At 45.0% G+C, this 20,975-nt stretch overlaps 1 protein-coding gene across 1 annotated transcript; it reads left to right on the top strand.

The window, feature by feature from the left end:
- Positions 1–6,598: 6,598 nt before the first annotated feature.
- On the top strand, positions 6,599–20,769 carry LOC311141892 (LETM1 domain-containing protein LETM2, mitochondrial-like). Its single transcript, XM_084177390.1, has 10 exons — positions 6,599–6,844; positions 7,229–7,300; positions 7,630–8,146; positions 11,119–11,262; positions 12,749–12,892; positions 13,109–13,432; positions 13,670–13,789; positions 15,465–15,557; positions 15,703–15,771; positions 17,538–20,769. The coding sequence occupies exons 2-10, from the start codon at positions 7,254–7,256 to the stop codon at positions 17,589–17,591; spliced, it is 1,512 nt and encodes a 503-aa protein (XP_084033516.1). The 5' UTR covers positions 6,599–6,844; positions 7,229–7,253; the 3' UTR covers positions 17,592–20,769.
- Positions 20,770–20,975: the final 206 nt, after the last annotated feature.

Raw genomic sequence — 20,975 nt, forward strand, 5'->3', positions numbered from 1 at the left:
GCACAGGGGCGGAGCTTAGGTGGCGTGCCGGACCGTTGTGACAGGACTGCCCCAATACCGGTCTCGGACGCGTCCACCTCTACTTGGAAAGGCAAAGAGGGATCCGGATGCGCCAGCACCGGGGCCGAGGCGAACAGGTTCTTCAGTTTGACAAATGCCCTGTCCGCCTCAGCTGACCACTGCAAGCGCACCGGACCCCCCTTTAGCAGGGACGTAATGGGAACTGCAACCTGTCCAAAGCCCCGGATAAACCTCCGGTAGTAATTAGCAAAACCCAAGAACCGCTGCACCTCTTTTACGGTGGTTGGAGTTTGCCAATTACGCACAGCCGATACCCGATCTACCTCTATCTCCACGCCAGACGCGGACAACCGATAACCCAAAAAGGAGACGGACTCCTGGAAGAACAGGCATTTCTCTGCCTTGACATACAAGTCATGCTCCAACAGTCGTCTCAATACTCGGCGCACCTGGGCTACATGCTCGGCTCGTGTAGAAGAGTACACCAGGATGTCGTCGATGTAAACTACTACACCCTGCCCATGCATGTCCCGGAAAATCTCGTCAACAAAGGATTGGAAGACTGAAGGAGCATTCATTAACCCGTATGGCATGACGAGATACTCGTAATGACCCGAGGTGGTACTAAATGCTGTCTTCCATTCATCCCCCCCCTTAATGCGCACCAGATTGTACGCGCTCCTGAGATCTAACTTTGTGAAGAATCGCGCTCCGCGTAATGATTCCGTCATCGTCGCAATCAGTGGCAGTGGGTAGCTGTATTTAACTGTAATCTGATTGAGACTACGATAATCAATACACGGGCGCAATCCCCCGTCCTTCTTCTTCACAAAGAAGAAACTCGAGGAGACTGGGGAAATAGAGGGCCGTATGTATCCCTGTGCCAAGGACTCGGCTATGTATGTCTCCATAGCTGCTGTCTCCTCTTGAGACAGGGGATACACATGACTCCTGGGAAGAGCTGCTCCAGTCTGGATATTTATCGCACAGTCCCCCTGTCTATGAGGAGGTAGCCTTGCTGCCCTCGATTTACTAAAGACCAGTGCTAAATCCTCATACTCGGGGGGAATGCGCAGTGCGGGCACTTGGTTCGGACTCTCTACCGAGGTCGCCCCTATGGAAACACCTAGACATCTCCCTACACACTGGGCAGACCACTCCATAAGAGCCCTCTGTTGCCACGCTATGGTAGGATCGTGGGTACTTAACCAGGGAAGCCCCAACACCACTGGGTACGCAGGAGAGTCAATCAGATAGAACTGAATGATCTCCTCATGACCCCCCTGCGTAGTCATCGTCAGCGGTGCTGTGACATCCCTGATCAGACCCGACCCCAACGGCCGGCTGTCTAATGCATGGACAGGGAATGGAACTTCTACCGGCCGAAGGGGAATTCCTAACCTAGCACAAAATTTACGATCAATAAAGTTCCCAGCTGCGCCTGAATCTACTAGCGCCTTATGCTGGGAATGAGGTGCCACCTGTGGAAAACGCACAGGAATACTCATGTGACCAACAGAGAGCTCTGGGTAAGTGGGGCGCCTACTCACCTGAAATGACTCCCCAGTGCGTGACCTGTTGTCCCCTCTCTCAGAAGACCCTCCCCAGCACCTGGCCGTGGTGTGTCCTCCACGGCCACAGTTGGTGCAGGGGTTGGCCCTCCTCGGGTTCTCCCTCCTCCTCTCTCTAGCGCCAGCACCCCCGAGCTCCATAGGAATAGGCTCGGAGGTGCTGGAGGATGGAATGGACGACCCCCACTCGGGACGTCCGCGGGTAGCCAGCAGGGTGTCTAGACTGATGGAGATGTCCACCAGCTGGTCGAACGACAGGTTGGTGTCCCTGCAGGCCATCTCACGACGAACGTCCTCTCGTAGGCTACACCGATAGTGGTCAATGAGGGCCCTCTCATTCCATCCCGCATCCGCTGCTAGTGTCCGGAACTCCAGTGCGAACTCCTGTGCGCTCCTCTTCCCCTGTCGGAGGTGGAATAGACGCTCTCCCGCCGCTTTCCCCTCAGGTGGATGATCGAAGACAGTCCTGAAGCGGCGGGAAAACTCCGCGTAGGTGATGGTGGCGGCGTCTATTCCCCTCCATTCGGCGTTGGCCCACTCCAACGCCTTCCCGGAGAGACAGGAGATGAGGGCGGAGACGCTCTCGTATCCCGAGGGCGCCGGGTGTATGGTGGCAAGGTAAAGTTCTACCTGTAGGAGAAAGCCCTGACACCCGGCTGCAGAACCGTCATATGCCCTCGGGAGCGAGAGCCGAATGCCACTGGGTTCCGGTGCTGAGAGAGGAGGACTGGCCGTTGGTGCTGGGATGGTGTGAGAAGGCGTGGGCACCTCCCGATTCATCAACCGGCGCAGACTGTTGGACACCTCGTCCATGGCGACCCCGAGTTGCCGGATCATGGCGTCCTGGTAATTAATCCGGTCCTCCAAGGAATCGGGTATCGCCGCTGTTCCTGCTGACTCCATGGAGATGGTGTGTTGTTCTGTCAAAAGGTGAGGTGTATGTGTGGTGGAAGTCAGGCGCAGGACACCGAGGCTCAGTCCAACAGAGTTTACTCAAAATTTCCAAAAGGAAACGGAAAACAAACGACCTCAAACAACAAGAGGCGAGCATTTACGCAACATGCGTAAAACACAAAAATGCAAACAAGAAACAAAACACGCAGCACAACGACAGGCGAACAACAACACACAATCCTACCAAGCAAAAAGACGGAACTTATAGGACAGGTGATGAATACACAATAGGACACAGGTGTGACAGACAGACAAAAGCAATCACACACAGAAACATAGATCGGTGGCAGCTAGTACTCCGGGGACGGCGACCGCCGACGCCTGCTCGTACCAGGAGGGGGAGCAGCCTCGGCAGAATCCGTGACACAGGGTTGAGTGAAAAGCATCACGTGTCATATGTTTTATCTTTTGAGATCACTAACATGTTGCCATTTTTTAAACATTTTAAACATTTTAAACTACTGTCAACATAGCTTTTAAAGTTTAAACAATCAAGATGAAATCTAGACAGATTAAAACACATTAATAAACTAACAACAGTTACAACATTTCATTGATTTCATAGAAATATCCAGAGTAATGGCAGGAATGTCTGTGTTGTTTGAATGTTTGAACATTAAGCAAACATCTTAACATTAATAACCTATAGGTAAGCCTACAGTTTGTTCACCAATTTTACTGAGAGAGCCTAGCCCACACTTCCTTCTGTATTTCCATGTGCCTAGAAGTCACCGGTTTAGGGGCATCAATGTGTTCCAAGATGTCCTCAAATGGATACCACAGGATATCATCAAGAACTGGCCAGAAGTACCTATTTGGTCCAGCACAGCACATGCATTTGACCTGCACATGGGATTCATCTGTGGCTAGAATTATTCCGGGATAGAAATCGTCATCATATTTGGCCACGCACCATTTCCCGCATATGTCTGGATTTGCCCAATCAACCTCCCTCTGTGACACGACTGATGTAACTTTAGGGGTAAATGTGAAATGTTGTGTATTGAAACACTGGCATTCCAGTTTCTTGTTGTGGACTGTGCACATACAGCTTACATCACGGTAGGCAATTTGCCTTGCAGCCACACAAACAACTTGGTGGATCCGCATTGTGGATGGAACTACTGGCAAATTGGCTGGCATACCTTGGACGGCTTTCTCGATGGCCTCGTCTTCAATGAAGTAAAGCTTGATGGCAGTGTTGTTCTCCTCTAAGACCCTGTACAGAGTATGAGCATTTGGGATGTCACATCCTTGACTTATCAGCCTGTCTGCGGTTCTTTTTAGGGTTGCACCAACACCATCTGGTGCTCCCTTCCCATGCCCTGCTTCAAAGAAATTCCAAGACCCTGCCCTCAAGCCCCTCTTGGCCAGTTCTGTGCTGAACAGAAAGAAATTGCCTTTTTGCCTGTATTGGGTACAAGGGCCATCGCTGAAGAAGTGTACTGTTGATATGTTGGGGTGGGTATGTTGCAGGTCATCAAGCACAGGACTGAGGTGTGCCCAGATAGCAGGAGGAGCCTTATTCCTTGATGGAGAAATGGTGGTGAAGCAAGTTGGTTGCTGATTCTGTCCAACGTAGAGGACACCTGTGTGGAGGACGGCCTGTTCATGAGATGAACCAAAGTGAACAGACTGTATCTCTGTCCCATATCTGCAGGTGAAGTTTTCTGAAAAATCAATATGGATAAGGCACTCATCTGCAGACATGTTGAATTGAATCTGAAATTGTAGGTCAAGGTCAAGTCAATGACCTGCTTACTCTTCAAGACTAAATATTGTATCCTTTTAATCACTATGTAGTAAAATGAACATGAACTTGCAGATAATACTCCTAAATATGTCAATGTATATAGGAGAGAGAACAAATTAATTGTCACTTTTTTAAAGTTATTATTTTAAAAAATTCCTCGTACTTTTAGTTGATACTGTAAAACCGTAAACAACAAACATTCAACAAGAAAATATGATTGGTATTAAGCAATATACATTAAATATTGCTAAGATTTAACAGCTATTCAACCCTGTAACAGCCATTCAACCCCGTAACATTGAGAAATGTGATGGGGTTGAATGTGACAGGGTTGAAGATTTTGTGCTAATCTGTTGCTAATTCGGGATGCTAGCAGCTAGCAGTGTGCCACATGGCCTTATTCAACAAAAGACATTGTTATACTTCATAGCTATAAAAACAATTATTGGTAAAATCTTAACTATGAATTCCCCCCCCCCCCAACAGAGTTGAATACCTGAGATTGACAAAGCCCATATGTGCTTAAAAAACATGAAATATTTATAAAAAGTGAGAGAGCAGCTTACCACTTGTCACACCAGGCTTCTCTGAAGACTTCGTTTGATGTCACTTCCTCATAAATGATGTCCACAGGATCAAACCATTATTTAATTGTGAGTGGGGGTATTGTTGCGTTACGGGGTTGAAAGAAATACAAGGACATGGGTAAAAGCCTGAATTTCTCAGAAAATAAAATGTCTTATGCTGAGAAAATGGATTATGCATAATAAGGGGGCATATACAATTAATTTAACAAAAAAAAAGCATTATTATTTAACACTGTGTACTCAAAATGAGTCACGCCATTTGCATGATGGTCAATAGGGACAGGCGAAATTCTTAATACTCCTAAGAAAAGCAAACATATAAGTATTGAAATTCATCTCTGTTTAAAATCATATTCTCTACTCCATATTAAAAACATGTAAAACTTTGAAATGTTGTAATTTAAGTGTAGTTTGATAAATGTTCTGACAAGTTATAACACTAGTACATCTTGGGACACTGACAATACTGAAATGTCACCGAATCTGTAGAATGACCCAGGTGTTCCGCGTTAAACGAATGGGGGCAAGACATGTGAATTGTTTTGCGCTCAAGAAAAGGGCGCCATTGAAAGGAGTGATTTTTGGTGTAGCAGTAAATGTAAAAGTTGACCAACTGAAGGGGAAGATTCCCGGTGTTTGTGGTGCTCGTCGTTTGGTGCGACGCAGACAGGGTGGCGTGAGTGGTGAAACAGAAAAGCAATATATACGTTATCCTGTAAGAGCTTTTGTACCGAATACATTATGTTCTTATAGGTGTCAAGCTTATGGGCATGTGGCAGCAGTATGTAGGAGGAAGGTTCCTAGGTGTGAGAAGTGTGCAGAAGGGCATGAGACAAAGGAATGTGTAGCATTGTGGAAAGTAGTGGTATGTGTTAATTGTAGGGGTGCCCATGGGGCTGGGGATCAGAAATGTCCTGTGCGAGAGAGGCAGGTTGAGGTTTCCAGGGTTAGAGTAGTGCAGAAGTTGTTATATGCTGAGGCAGTGAAGAAAGTAGAGGAAGATGGGTCAAGGGGGAGGGATCCTGAGAGAAGTGGTGTGAGTAGTAGTTCTGTACCAGTACAGAGGGATAGGCCAACAAGTGATATATGTTTGAGTAAGATTGGATTTTTAGCATTTAAAGCAATGGTTATCAACTGTACTGCAGGGATGGAACATAAATCGCAGACAATTGAGGTTGTGGTGGCAGCTGCAGAGAGGTATTTTGGTGTGTGAGACTTGACATCAGAAGAGTTACAGGGTGTGTTAAGTGCTGGTGTGCCATCCTCTCAGGTTGTTGGCCTGAGGTAGGACTAAGTAGATTTAAATAGCGGAGTAGGGTGGTGTTATTTTTTTTTTTTGTGAATGTGGTGTTAGATGGTAGGGTATGTTTTTATTTTTTGAAGCAAAGTAAAAGGGAGTTGTACTCCAGTCTAGTAGGTGGCGGTAATGCAGCATTTATTGGATACCAACCGCCGTTAAACCTAATCGAAGAAGAAGCGCCCTGTGTGAATCGCAATAACCTTTTCAGTGAAGTAGCAGGTTTTCCACTAGATAACATAGCTACAAAGTGAAAATTGGTCTTAATTTAAGGTTAGGCGTAAGGTTAGCAGTGTGGTTAAGGTTAGGTTTAAAATCAAATTTTAAGAAGAGAAATTGTAGAAATGGGTGGGATTTAGCCATAATTATGGCTGTGTTAACTTAACTAGTGACGACCCGGCAGCAGCGGTAGGTCACTGTACCAAATAGGCGAAGTTGGTCAAAAGGGTACATGACGTTTCTCGAAGGAATACTAGTAATAAATCAGTCGGAAATTGGGTTATTATCACATCAGTAGTGGTGATTTTCGTCGCACATCTTCAATCAGCGCACAACTGTGAATGGATTGTAACAGTTACTATTTTGCTCTTTTAGACCAGCCTTACGACGACCAGTCGGCAGCCATAGCATAGCTCGACGCTAGGACAATTTGACGTTCGAGGTAAGTTCGTCAATCAACTTCCGTTTTCAGCTGTTAGCGTGTTTGCTCTAGGAACATGCATTATCTCTGTATGTTCCTAGGTTTGCTAAGTCAGATATTTCAGATGTTCCGTTGTCAAACCAAAGTTTCAAACTCTCGAAAGACAGCGGATGTTAGCTATTTAGCTAGCTAATGAGATACAGTACTGGCCGTAGTCCGCATCGTTAGCTAGCTATCCATGCTAGCTAGCAATCTGATCATATTGAATCCATAACAAAACGACGGTTGGAAATAAAATAGCTTGACACTAGCCATCCACCAGTACTAGAACATTGTGAAGTTACAGTATGTATTAATTTTCATTTCTAGTAATGTATTTCACTGATCTTATTGTTCACCCTGCAGGAGACCTCGATCTGCCAGTGTAACAATGGCAGTGTTCAGTGCACAGGTGCTTCTGGCAGTAACAAGATCAAGGTAGGAGACCAGGTCACCTGCTCTATATTAGAAACCATTTAGGCCTGGACTTACCTCAACCACACAGTGGGGACACCACTGTCCGTGTCCACAGGATCCCTGCTAGTTAAATCAGTCGATTAACTCTCCAGGAAGTAATCTGGAAGAGTTGGTTATGTAAACAAGCTAGTCTGGTCTGTAAATGCCATAGGTGACACCCCATAAACCATTGGTCTAGTTTACATTAGAACAGCAGTGTGCCTGACTGGCTGCTGTAGTGAAAGTAAGGATATGTCAAATATGACTAGGCAGTCACTGACCATACCGATGTATCTATGTTCTGTCTCTAGGGGATCTTACCTGCTGTCTAAGAGGCACAGCTGCTGCCCCCTCCCCTCCACAGCTTACGTCCACCACAACCTGGACCCCCCCAGCCACCTGTCGTCCCTACCCTCCCTAAGGCATTCCAGGTCTGGCTACCCTCACTGCGTTTGGCTCCATGGTTTCAAGACCCACAGTACCACCCTGCTGGCCAGATCTCTGCACAGCTCCTGTGTTTGGCTGCAGGACACCAAGGCTCCTGCCACCCCAGCCCAGAATGACCACCCAGGGACCCCCAAGAATGGCCCCTCTGGCCCTGCACCCCAACCTCCAGCTACTGCTCCCCCTGCTTCCGCCACTGTAGCGGCTGCAGCTGCTGCCCCTACGGTCCAGGTAGTAAGGAAATCTATTGGCCAGAGGATAGTGGATGAGCTGAAACACTACTACAACGGCTTCAGGCTGCTGGGGATCGATACCAAGATCGCAGGGAGGATGGTGTGGAGACTGCTGCACGGACAACTGCTCTCACGCAGGGAGAGGAGACGGGTAAGGCTGGGGGAGTGATGCACAATAAACCAATGTTTCATCTAGCTGCTCCATCAGATGTTAGCCACCCATGGCCCATAACGTCCCACCAGTGTGTCCCACAGACCTTCTGACCAACACTGGACAATACTAGACTAGAGCATGGTTAGACTTACTGATGATGATCAGCCTGCTGCACACGCATGTAAACATTGATTGAAGGTGCTGAGCTGTATTTGACCTGTATGTGACTGTTTTGTATTGACTCTAAACTGTGTCATGCACATTGCCCTCAGGGCAGCCAGTATGGCTGATGTCTGTGTCTGCAGACAGTGCATAGTCAGTCAGACTGTCATTGTTGTGACTATTGAAGTGGCCATGCAGGAAGTGTAGGCTGAGCCCTGTCTGTGTTTAACCTGTTCCTTAAGGAGTAAATAACAGGGGGGAGGGCAGGATTTATAGGAATACTCCCTGATGTGTAGTAAGGAGTACCAGGAACCTCTGAGTGTTTTGAAAACAACAAGTTGCTACCTTTTGAACTTGTTGAACCAATAACAATGTTGCTAATTTTTGCTTTGATGTTTTCTCTTGTTGTGCCTATTGAACACAACCTAAGGAGTAAAACCACATGTCATGAGGTATTCTAGTTTAACCCTCAGTCTAAGAACAAAACTGAGTTAATCTCAGGTCTGAGTCACCCATTGTGACCCTTAGATTATAAACATTTCAGAACACTGCCTGCCACAGTGCCAGTGTTGTGGTTAATCTGCTATCTGAAAAAAGGACATTCATGTGGATGGTATACCCAACTGTCTCTCTAACAAGCTGCCTGGTTAAACACAGGCCACTTTAGGCTACAGTGTTATCAGCAAATAAGGTGGATTGATTAATGAAACACAGTACACGTAGGGTCGCAGGCATGTAGATACAGTACGTCACACAAACACACACACACACCCTCCGATGACTTCAGGCTCCATATTTATCAGTAAGGCTGATTGAAAGGATGCATCTAGCCTATTGCCTCTGATTCAAGATGGGCACAATAACACATGCACACATCCAAACACACTGCCGTGTGACCCTTGCTATGTGAATGCCATGGTAGAGCTTTACTCAGCACCGGGTCTATTTTAGAAAGGGACTGGCAGTGCTAGTAGTCTGCCAGAGACGGAGGGACAGAATCCTAACATAGTGTTGCCCATGGTGGGTCAAGGGGGATTCCTTCTTGTATTGTGGCTTAAGACCAGGAGTGAAAGTAAGCCGATCCGGTATGGCGTCCCAGCAAACTAAATAGTGGGGGTACGCTATATCGGTAAAACATGAGTCTATCACAATAATTAAGAAAACTATAGGCAATTACACCGTTATTTAACATTACCGCAGGTCAGCTGCATGAAAATGAGTGAATTTACTTGAAAACGGGCAATATACCCTCCTGTTGCGATTTGATAAGTGGTCCAGACGAGACGCCCATACAGCAGTGGACGCAGCAATTCAGGCTTTTAGTGTTGTGTGCCTAATGATAATCGGCAATGTCATTACACTTTTTAAAAGTTTTTTTGTAACAGCTGTCTCTTTCCATTCATCTAATTGCGTGTGCACTGTTTGGATGCTGGAATTATTTATGAGTGGACAAACGCAGGTAGCCAACAGGAGTGCCTTTTGAAGTGATTGTTTGACAATCAGATGAAAACGTCATGACTGGTTGTGTTTATGCCACATAAAAAGGTAATACATGATAAAAGTTACGACAAATCTTTACTAGGCCCACAGAGATCATACTAAATTAGGAAGGATTCTATATGTTATTCTATGATTCATAAAAAAAATTGCGCGCACAGTACCGGTAACAAATTAAACCTACTTTTACCCCTGACCATATTAGTATTTTATTAGGATCCCCATAAGCTACTGCTAAAGCAGCAGCTACTTTCCCTGGGCTCCACATAAAACATGACATAATACAAAACATTAATAGACGAGTGCATTACAAGGACAGAACTACATACATTTTAAATAAGAATACACACTTTCATGCATTTATGCCTTCATAATTATGTGATTCATAGACTACTGAATGCAAGTGCAACACACGAAACAAGAAAGTGTGTTGCAAATAGGCTGACACTTTCTTCATTATTCTGATCCGACAAACTTTATCCTTTATCATACGTACAGTTTCACTATCCTGCTTATGTGAAATAACCAGCACAGTGTTTCAGATGGAGTTTCACTTATGTCCTTCACTCCGTTCAGTTCATAGAATGAATAGAACTTTCATCATATGAGGCTTCACCTAATGTCCTTCACCCCTATTCAGCTCATAAAAGGAACTAAACTATCAGAAATACGGGCTTCACTTCACGTCCTTCACCCTTGCTCATAACAATGAGCAAAATTCCTTGAATCTTGAGCCTTTTTACAGTCTATTGCCCTTAACGGTTAGCTGAGATATATAGTGTAATGTTAGTCTACTGTCCATGAAAGGTAGCTGAGGTATAGTGTAACGGGTTGCAGTCTACAACCCATGAAGGGTTATCTGAGGTATTGTGCCAGGCTTTGGACCTGCTCATAAAATGAACAAGGTCCCGTGAACCAGATGGAGTTGTGTGCATAAAATGAACCAGAATCAGTTGGGAGTTTCACCTAAGACGTGGCCACAGACATTGGTTTTGTTGACTTGGTGGGTCAAAAGGTCAATCAAAGAGAACATTTTTAAGAAAACATTGTTTTGTCGGTCACATTTCAAAATGTTTGGGATCCACTCTGGGCATTCTATTTCTATGGGTGTTGGTGCAATGACGGGGCAAAACTCACATTGCATCACTGCATCTTTCTATAATACCAATCAACCATAGCCTACATAAGTCATATGACAATGTTTGGCTACTCTGATCCCTTTTATTCTCCTCTCCTCCTTTGATGTTGTTACTTATCGTTGTGTGAGACCTGTTACTGTTTGCTTTGCGAACCGTCTGTTTTCTCTCCAGCTGATGAGGACATGTGCTGACCTGTTCCGCCTGCTGCCCTTCATGGTCTTCATCATCGTTCCCTTCATGGAGTTCCTGCTTCCTGTCTTCCTCAAGCTCTTCCCTGAGATGCTGCCCTCCACTTTCGAGACCGAGACCAAGAAGGCACGTTCTTCACACTGTTGCAATGTTAATGTCCCTGACTTGTTGATGACGGACTGCATCTCAGTGGTCTAAACTTGCTTCCTTGTCTCCTCTCATTCATCTGCACTGATCTAGTCATGATATGCTAGGTGTCTGTTTTTCTGTTCTTCCTTATCAATGCAGATAAAGGAAAGGAGACAAGCACACTATTGAGATGCACCCCACTAGTGGATATCTTTCCTTAGACCTGTAGGCCAGTAGAAGGAGCAGAGGTGTGTCCCAATCTATTTTCTCCCTAAGTGCGCACTTGTTCACCTCCCTTCATAGATTTTACAGGAAATTACTACTATAAGAAACTCTCTAGCCCAATCCCCCACCAATCCAATGTTTTTACATTTGTGGGGAGTAGTGAACAGGTGCAGACTTCAGGAAGAAAGAAGTTATTGGGACACCCCAGGTCTTTGTGTGGGATTAGCCCCAATAGGCCTGGGCCCGATTTCCCGATAGTGATGGAATTTAGGCTTACGGGTGTTTTTTAACGATGCATCTTTCCTACAACAGCTGACGATGTAATATGCGTTTCCCAAAACCACGCAGAGAGAACAGTCTAAGTGCGTCGTTGGCGCAAGTGCCGACACTGATAGGATCGGGAAAAAAGGCAGCGCTTCTCTCGGATCAGCTTTCTCAATTCAAATCTTGCCTTATAACTATTTCACAATACTGACGACGGATCGGCTCCTAGAGCGATATTACCACCTACGGCTGCAAATATATTTGTATTACTTTTTGGGTGACCAGGGTGGGTCACAATTGAGACCAGGGTCTAATTTATTTTTATATGTTACTTGTTTTTATCAATTGCAAAGACATTGGCAACTTTATTTGTAGTCAACTTTGTTCTGAAGTTATCTGCGGTCAGAGAAAATAAACCATGTGATTCTATGTTTAGCGGAGATCTTCTGTGTATAAAGTGACGCGGGAGGGCAATAAAACATTAACGATGCAATAAGCTGTTCTACAAAAGGCAGGTGTTAGATTACGAGCGTTTTCAAGCGCAACGTTAATAACAATGGTTTTGGGAAACTGCTCTGAGATTTTAGCGATGCTCCTACGAAGGTTGTAATGATGAACTTCGCCTTAAGATGCTTTTGGGAAACCGGGCCCTGGCTAGCTGTAGATCACTCATGGCTGAATGACTCTCATATGTCCTCGTGCTCCTGTACAACAGAGGTGCCTGGCGTGGCCTCTCACGTCATGGCCATTGGGATACCTACAGGAAGCAGTGGTAGTGACCACCATTAGCCAACTGGAGCACTTTGAAAGTTTGTTTTCAAATAGACCCTCTTAAACATTACCTAGCAACTTCATAGAATACGATTGAGGCTCCTTTTTTAGAACCTACTCTATTTCTAAAACGAATCGCAAGTAGCTAATGCTAGCCTATGCATGAGGACCATTTGAGAAATAACTTCTCCCTCTCTCTTTCCCCTCCTTTTTCTCTCTTTAGGAAGAGAAGCAGAAGAAGGGTCTGGCTGCTAAGCTGGAGCTGGCTAAATTCCTCCAGGAGACCATAGCAGAGATGGCCAAGAGGAACAAGACCAAGGCTCTGACAGAGGATGAGACGCAGCGCTTCTCCACCTATGTACAGAAGGTAATTTAGCCAGGGGGCAAAGCATGCATCCACACCTCTGATTCATAATGTCATGAGTGTTTTCAAGTTTTCATCCCATTGTTTGTCATACAGACCTGAAAACGTTCAAGATGTGATAATGTTCACGTGCACGTGTCCCTCCCAAGCCTGTCTGGTCTGCATGACAAGTCCCCAGACTGCTGTAACTAACCCCTGTCCTCCCTGTGTCATCTCCAGGTGCGTCACACAGGGGAGCAGCCTACCACTAAGGACATCGTCAAGTTCTCCAAGCTGTTTGAAGATGAATTGACGCTGGAGCATCTAGAGCGCCCCCAGCTGGTGGCCCTGTGTAAGCTGCTGGAGCTGCAGCCCATAGGAACCAACAACCTGCTCCGCTTCCAGCTGATGAGGCAGCTGAGAACCATCAAAGCAGACGACGAGGTGATAGCCACTGAGGGTGTGCCTGCTATGAGTGTGTCAGAGCTGCAGGCAGTGTGTCGTAGCAGAGGGATGAGGTCACTGGGTCTGACCACTGACCAGCTACGCCAGCAGATGCAACAGGTCTGACACTCAACTTGTGAACAAATCATCATTAGTCGCATCATGCAGCCTTAGAATATATTGAAATTCAAAACATATAGCCCACCTTGTTAAAGATGCATAATGTCAAGCCACTAAAGGATTCAATCTATTTATTGTATTATAAGGGAGCGTCCCAAATGGCACCCTGTTGTGCCATTAGGGACGAAAAAGGATTAGCTTCTTCAGTGACCTCTGACCTGTAACCTCTCTCTCCAGTGGTTGGACCTGCACTTGAAGGAGAACGTTCCTCCTTCTCTGCTGCTGCTCTCCAGAGCTATGTACTTGACTGACATCAAACCCATTATACCTATCATACCCCCTGTACCCAAACTAGAGGTAAGACATCGTACCCCCTGTACCCAAACTAGAGGTAAGACATCGTACCCCCTGTACCTAGGGCTGTTACGCTGACCGCATTACTGCCACACCGGCGTTCACGAGTCATGACGGAAGTCAAATTCCACGTGACCGTTTAGTCATGGTAGTCCCCTGTAGCTCAGTTGGTAGAGCATGGCGCTTGGAACGCCAGGGTTGTGGGTTCGTTTCCCACGGGGGGCCAGTATGAAAAATGTATGCACTCACTAACTGTAAGTCGCTCTGGATAAGAGCATCTGCTAAATGACTAAAATGTAAATGTTAACATGTAATTCGGCTTCTCAAAGCTCTGATGCTGCTGATGGTTATTAGTAGCCTACCAAACGTGCTAACTGCCTGATACTCAGCACTTTAATGTCCCTCTAATCACGCTAACATCAATGCAAATGAAATCGAAAATCTAATCAAACACTTCATGAGAGGCCATGACCTCATGTTGCGCAACATTTCTATAGGCTATGCAATTGCGTGAAAAAACAAGAGTTTTGATGGCCTCTATTAAAAATAGGAGGATCCCATCAGCTTTCTATAGGCTAGGCCTACTATATTTATTTCTCAACTTTCCTAATATTAAGCACATTGCTTCTCTTTACAACAGGAGTATAGCCTACCTGGCTGGAATTAAAATGAACCACGGGAAAAGTGTCCTCCATTCGCTATTTAAGTGCATGTATTTGTTTCCCCTGCCCCTGTTTCGAGACAGGTGCATGATAATGGTCTGTTCTAAATCAAAACAAATTTCATACATATATTATTTAGTATGTAAAGATAAGAATAAATCAAGAATTGTCTGATGGGGGACAATATTAGCCTATCACTTGTGAATGATATATTATCACTTGATGTCCAGCTTGTGTGCAGTTAGGCAAGAAACAGCGCGTGCCTTTTTTTTCTCTTGACTTTTTCAAATCATAGTCGCACACATTTACATTACATTTTCATCATTTAGCAGACGCTCTTATCCAGAGAGACTTACATGAGCAATTAGGGTTAAGTGCCTTGCTCAAGGGCACATCGACAGTTTTTCACCTAGTCGGCTCGGGGATTAGAACCAGCGACCTTTCGGTTACTGGCACAACGCTCTTAACCACTAAGCTACCTCATGTAGCCTAGCCCATAGGCCTATATGTTTTAAGGTTTGTATCACAACTAAAGTGGCCAAATATCTTCTGAAAATTAAGCACATAAATCCGCTTAACAACTAGTGTAGAGCCTAACTGGCATACATACCTCCCGAGTGGCGCAGTGGTCTAAGGCACTGCATCGCAGTGCTAGCTGTGCCACTAGAGATCCTGGTTAGAATCCAGGCTCTGTCGTAGACGGCCGCGACCGGGAGACCCACGGGGCGGCGCACAATTGGCCCAGCGTCGTCCAGGGTAGGGGAGGGAATGGCCGGTAGGGATGTAGCTCAGTTGGTAGAGCATGGCGTTTGCAACGCCAGGGTTGTGGGTTCGTTTCCACCGGGGGGCCATTATGAAAAATAAAAAATAATGTATGCACTCACTAACTGTAAGTCGCTCTGGATAAGAGCATTTGCTAAATGACTAAAATCAAATCAAATCATACATACGCAGTGTGTGAGTTTCAAGTTTGGGGAAGATCATTTTCATAATGATAATGTAACATTGTGTTGCAGAAGGCCGCTCCTCCAGCTGAGACCCCACAGGGAACAACAGCCTCCTCCTCAGACTTACTAGTGGACCCAGCTCTGGTCATCAAAGACAGGCTGGTCAGTACACAGACACACACGACCTGGTCACAGAATGCTCAGTAGAGTAGATAAACCGGTTTTGGTCAAAGACAGACCGGTCCAGTATTTTCTCCAGGATGACCTGTGGTGGTGTTAGAGAAAGTGTGTGTTTCTGTTCCTCCAGGCGGAAGAGGTTAGAGACCAGGCTGCCATCGTCTCAGACAAACCTCCCACCCCTGCCCAGGTTATTCAGGTCAGTCATCTTTGACCCGCAGTCATGTGATACCCACAGGGAGCATCATTGTAGTGACTAGATGGCCATGCTAGAAATGACAGCGTAGCCGTAGTAAATACAGTGCATTCGGAAAGTATTCAGACCCCTTGACTTTTTCTACATTCTGATACGTTACAGCCTTGTTCTAATATGGATTAAATTGTTTTTTTTTCTGTCATCAATCTACACACACTACCCTTTTAGAATTGTTTGCAAATGTATTAAAAATAAAAAACAGAAAAAATACATTTTCATAAGTATTTAGACCCTTTACTCAGTACTTTGTTGAAGCAGCGATTACAGCCTCGAGTCTTCTTGAGTATGATGCTACAAGCTTGGCACACTTGTATTTGGGGAGTTTCTCCCATTCTTCTCTGCAGATCCTCTCAAGCTCTGTCAGGTTGGATGGGGAGCATCACTGCACAGCTATTTTCAGGTCTCTCCAGAGATGTTCGATCGGGTTCAAGTCCGGGCTCTGGCTGGGCAACTCAAGGACATTGAGACTTGTCCCGAAGCCACTCCTGCGTTGTCTTGGCTTTGTGCTTAGCTTTGTGCTTAGGGTCGTTGTCCTGTTGGAAGGTGAACCTTTGCCCCAGTCTGAGGTCCGGAGCTCTGTCAGTGACCATCGGGTTCTTGGTCACCTCCCTGACCAAAGCCCTTCTCCCCCCGATTGCTCCGTTTGGCCGGGCGGCCAGCTCTAGGAAGAGTCTTGGTGGTTCCAAACTTCTTCCATTTAAGAATGATGGAGGCCACTGTGTTCTTGGGGACCTTCAATGCTGCAGAAATGTTTTGGTACTCTTCCCCACATCTGTGTCTCGACACAATCCTGTCTCGGAGCTCTATGGACAATTCCTTCAACCTCATGGCTTGGTTTTTGCTCTGACATGCTCTGTCAACTGTGGGACCTTATATAGACAGGTGTGTGCCTTTCCAAATCATGTCCAATCAATTGAATTTACCACAGGTGGACTCCAATCAAGTTGTAGAAACATCTCAAGAATGATCAATGGAAACGGGATGCACCTAAGCTCAATTTCGAGTCTCATAGCAAAGGGTCTGAATACTTATGTAAATAAGGTATTTGTTTTTTATTTGTAATAAATGTGCAAACATTTTTTTAAAACTGTTTTCGTGTTGTCATTATGGGGTATTGTGTGTAGATTGAGGAAAATTGTTTATTTAATCCATTTTAGAATAATGCTGTATCGTAACAAAATGTGGGAAAAAAAGAAGGGATCTGAATACTTTCCGAATGCAGTGTAGATGGCCAGGCTGCTGGCAAGTAAATGACTGTTCACAACTTCACTTAACATCTTCATAACTAGTGAACAATGAAATTAGTTTTTTGGTCTTGATTTATGGTTAGAGATGGTTAAAGGTTAGTGTTAGTGGTAATTACATTAACCCCAATTCCGTCTCCCTTTCTCTCACCACATCCTAATCGCACACACCACAACAAACAACTGCCCTGCCAAGATTAGCACTATTGTGGGCTAAAAGACAAACAAATAAACAAACCAGTCACATGAAATCATAGCTATTTAACCATCGATCCACCATTTGTCACATTCATTAACCATATAGGATTTATGAGTAGTTAAATTACTGTATGCCCATAACAACAGGTTTTATTCAATTATTGTTAATGTCCATTCCTGAAAATCACCATTATTCAATTAGTGCCATCCGTTTCTTTTCCATCATTTGTTTGTAGATTAACCTTTGCCCTCTGACCTCTCCCCCAGGCTAAAGCAGCAGAGGCGTCCCAGAAGAGCAAGATAAGTGCCAACGGAGTGTGAGGAGGACTTTAAGGGCTTGACTGTACCCCAACCCTGTGTCCTTAGGGTTGGGTGGGGGCTATCAATCAAGCTAATCTACACCAAGAGGGATCAGTCAACCCAGCCACCCCTCTGCCCTCCTTAACACCTTCTCATTCTCCTCCTTATCCCCAAGACCGGGGGGCGTGAGTCTGTCCCCAAGTCCCCCGTCCTCCCTGTCTAGCCAATGGGGCTCGCTGTGTGATGGAAAGGTCATAAGATCATCACATGAGATGATAATGTCATCAGACCAGACAACGCTTGGCTAAAATGACACTTTGCTCTGGATCAGACCCCTCTCTTCTCTGGCTACACCTGGAGTGCGGCCACTGGCAGGTGTTTAAAACGGGACACCCCCCTCTGCTCTGTCTGATCAGTCTCTGGTTCTTCTCACCTGCATCTATTTGGTCTACATGTTATGCACTCCATCCATTTTGGTTTCACACTCAATCTCAGGACACTGTTACGTAAACTCTGAAAAGTCCCTTGACTGGGATTACCTTTCGTTTTAGGGATCACAGTTACCCAGTGATGTAACAAATATTATTATGTCCTTGAAGAGTAGACACAGCCTCTCAAAACGTACCATTTGGCCCAGTGTTCTGGTTGGTTGGTTTTGGTGTAACTTTAGTTTGTTTCACTTCAGGTTGTATTTAGACCTAGCCTGGTCTCAGATTCGGGTTGTATTTAGACCTAACCTGGTCTCAGATTCTGATTGTATTTAGACCTAGCCTGGTCTCTGATTCGGGTTGTATTTAGACCTAGCCTGGGTGCTGAAGCTCAATCCTCTTGACGAGACACACCGCAAAGGCGAAAGCAGGATGTGGCTGCGGTGTTTTAACGGTCACCTGCTGGCTGTCGACGAACGGTGGCGATTCAACATGTAGAATTGTCAGGAAATACACAGAAAATAACGTCCAATATTTTGGTTCAGAGGCGATGGGACGGCCACCCGCTGCTTTGAACCATTCATCGTCAAGGTGTGTTTTGTCTCTTAGAGTTGGCCGAATCACCTCCAGATCTGGATCAGACTAACGTAGACCACCACCACTTCCTCCCCCTCGTGTATATTTGTAAATACCCTGTAAATTGTTCTCCGTGTCTGGCAGACAAAGTACAGCTGCTCTGTACGTTGTTTATGCCACGCCCTCAAGCTCGCTCAACTAAAGAGTTCTATGAACTTTTGCCCTCCTATTATTTTGTTTGTTGAATATTTAAATTTAAGACTGGGCAACTCTTTACATTAACTTGCCTTCATACCATGAAGTTACTCTCTAACTACTCTGGTAACCAGAATGTAAATGTTTAGCTCTAAATGGTCTTTGCCGATAAGGTATATAAACAATGATTGATGTGTAAAGGAAATTGGGCAAATTATGTCCAGCTAGTTACCATGGTAGTTGCATTTAATTACAACAGAAAATGTAGCACACGTGGTATCTGTGCAATTTATTGTGAAGTGTGACCATATGACTGAGTGGCCCTATGTCATTTAGCAGACACTCTTATCCAGAGCGACTTACAGGAGCAATTAGGGTTAAGTGCCTCTGTCGATGTGCCCTAGTCAGCTCGGGAATTCAAACTAGCGCCCTTTCGGTTTCTGGCCCAACGCTGTAATTGTAAGATAGCGAGAGAGTTCACTCCTGAAACACAGGAGAGTCTGTAGGAGCACCTAAATCCTGATAATCAACACAACCACCTATCTGTGAACAATTAGCTTTTCTATTGGAATATACTGTGTATATATTGTGTTAATGCTGTTATACTACTACCCTTGATTTACACATTTAAAATAGAAAATACTTGACTTTGACAGCTATTGGAAATGATCCATACCCACTGTTAAATCTAAACTAGAGAAATGTCTAAAGAGAAGTGTAAAATAATTTATTTCAAACAGCATGAAAATGCAGGATTTGCGAACTCTTAAAGGATTGCACAAGAAAGTGTTACATTTTATTTTTTAAATGTGGTTCTCAAATAACTTGAAATATGGCCCCTATTTGATGATGAAATGCCTAGTACCTATCCTGCTTACATATGTTAACACAACTATGTGACCGAGAAGGTTCCTGGAATGTTTACTACATAAACATGCAGAATGTGTACTGTATATGTTTCATGCTTGTGTGTGTGTGTGTGAGAGAGTGTGCATTTGGTGTTGCCTTAGCCTTGAGGAAAACCTATTTTCCTCTTTGCCCTAGCGCTACACAGCTGATTCAAATAACCAACTCATCAAGCTTTGATTATTTGGACCGGGTTTGGGAAACCCTGAGTTAGGGGGTTACCTTTATGAACCCCTCCCCACCCCTCCAACCAAATTGCATTACTTCTCCTGACTTCACTGATTAGTCAGTGGCTGACCATTCACCCTTTCTGAATGGAATAGAATGGGCTTCATAGTGCATCTTCCTCTCCTTCCAATCACTGATCTGTAGGGGTGTGTGTGTATAAGCAAAACCAAGATGTCCACCCTTCTGCTTTGACCAATCCAACCCACTCAGACCTGTGATTAATTCAATGGAGGGTAGAGAGGACTATGAGACCAGGGACACTCCTTTCCATCCTTAGTTTATTGTTGTACTTGGTTTAAGGATTGTTTTGCAAATTAATTTACAGCCAGGTCTGTAAAAAGGTGCTTTGTTACCTCTGCTCTCTGTGGAATGCCTCTTCTGCCCCAGCCCCACTGACTCTACTATAAGAGATTTAAGCTATTCCCCTGCCTTGTTCCTTCCTTTGGCTCCCTTCCTTCATGTTGACAGATGCGTGAAAGGAATTCACCATATTACTGCTTATGCTGTTACCTTTTTTGGGTCCTTTTAGATCAGTGATCATGGAGGTAAGGAGATTAGGAAGGTGGGGGAGAGAATTAGGACACATACTTAGATTAATGTAGACTCCTGTGTATATACCCTCACTCACATGCCCAATACCAAACCAAACACTAACTCCTACCCCTAAACACTTGTTGGTACAAGCAATATAGTGAAAGGCAGAACTATATTGCTAATGGCCTACCTTTCAGATCAACAAGCGGTCGACGTGTGGGGTTAGAGTTTGGTGTGGAGTTGGGTAACATGAACTATACTGAACAAAAATATAAATGCAACATGTAAAGTGTTGGTTTCATGAGCTGAAATAAAAGATCCCAGAAATGTTCCATACACACAAAATGCTTATTTCTCTCATTTGGTGCACGAATTTGTTTACATCCCTGTTAGTGAGCGTTTCTCCACCCACCTGACAGGTGTGGCATATCAAGAAGCTGATTAAACAGCATGATCATTACGCAGGTGCACCTTGTTAGGGTCAATAAAAGGCCACTAAAATGTGCAGTTTTGTCACACAACACAATACCACAAATGT

This window comes from Coregonus lavaretus (genome assembly GCF_964263955.1).
Source record: "Coregonus lavaretus genome assembly, chromosome: 14".
Classification (NCBI taxonomy): Eukaryota; Metazoa; Chordata; class Actinopteri; order Salmoniformes; family Salmonidae; genus Coregonus; species Coregonus lavaretus.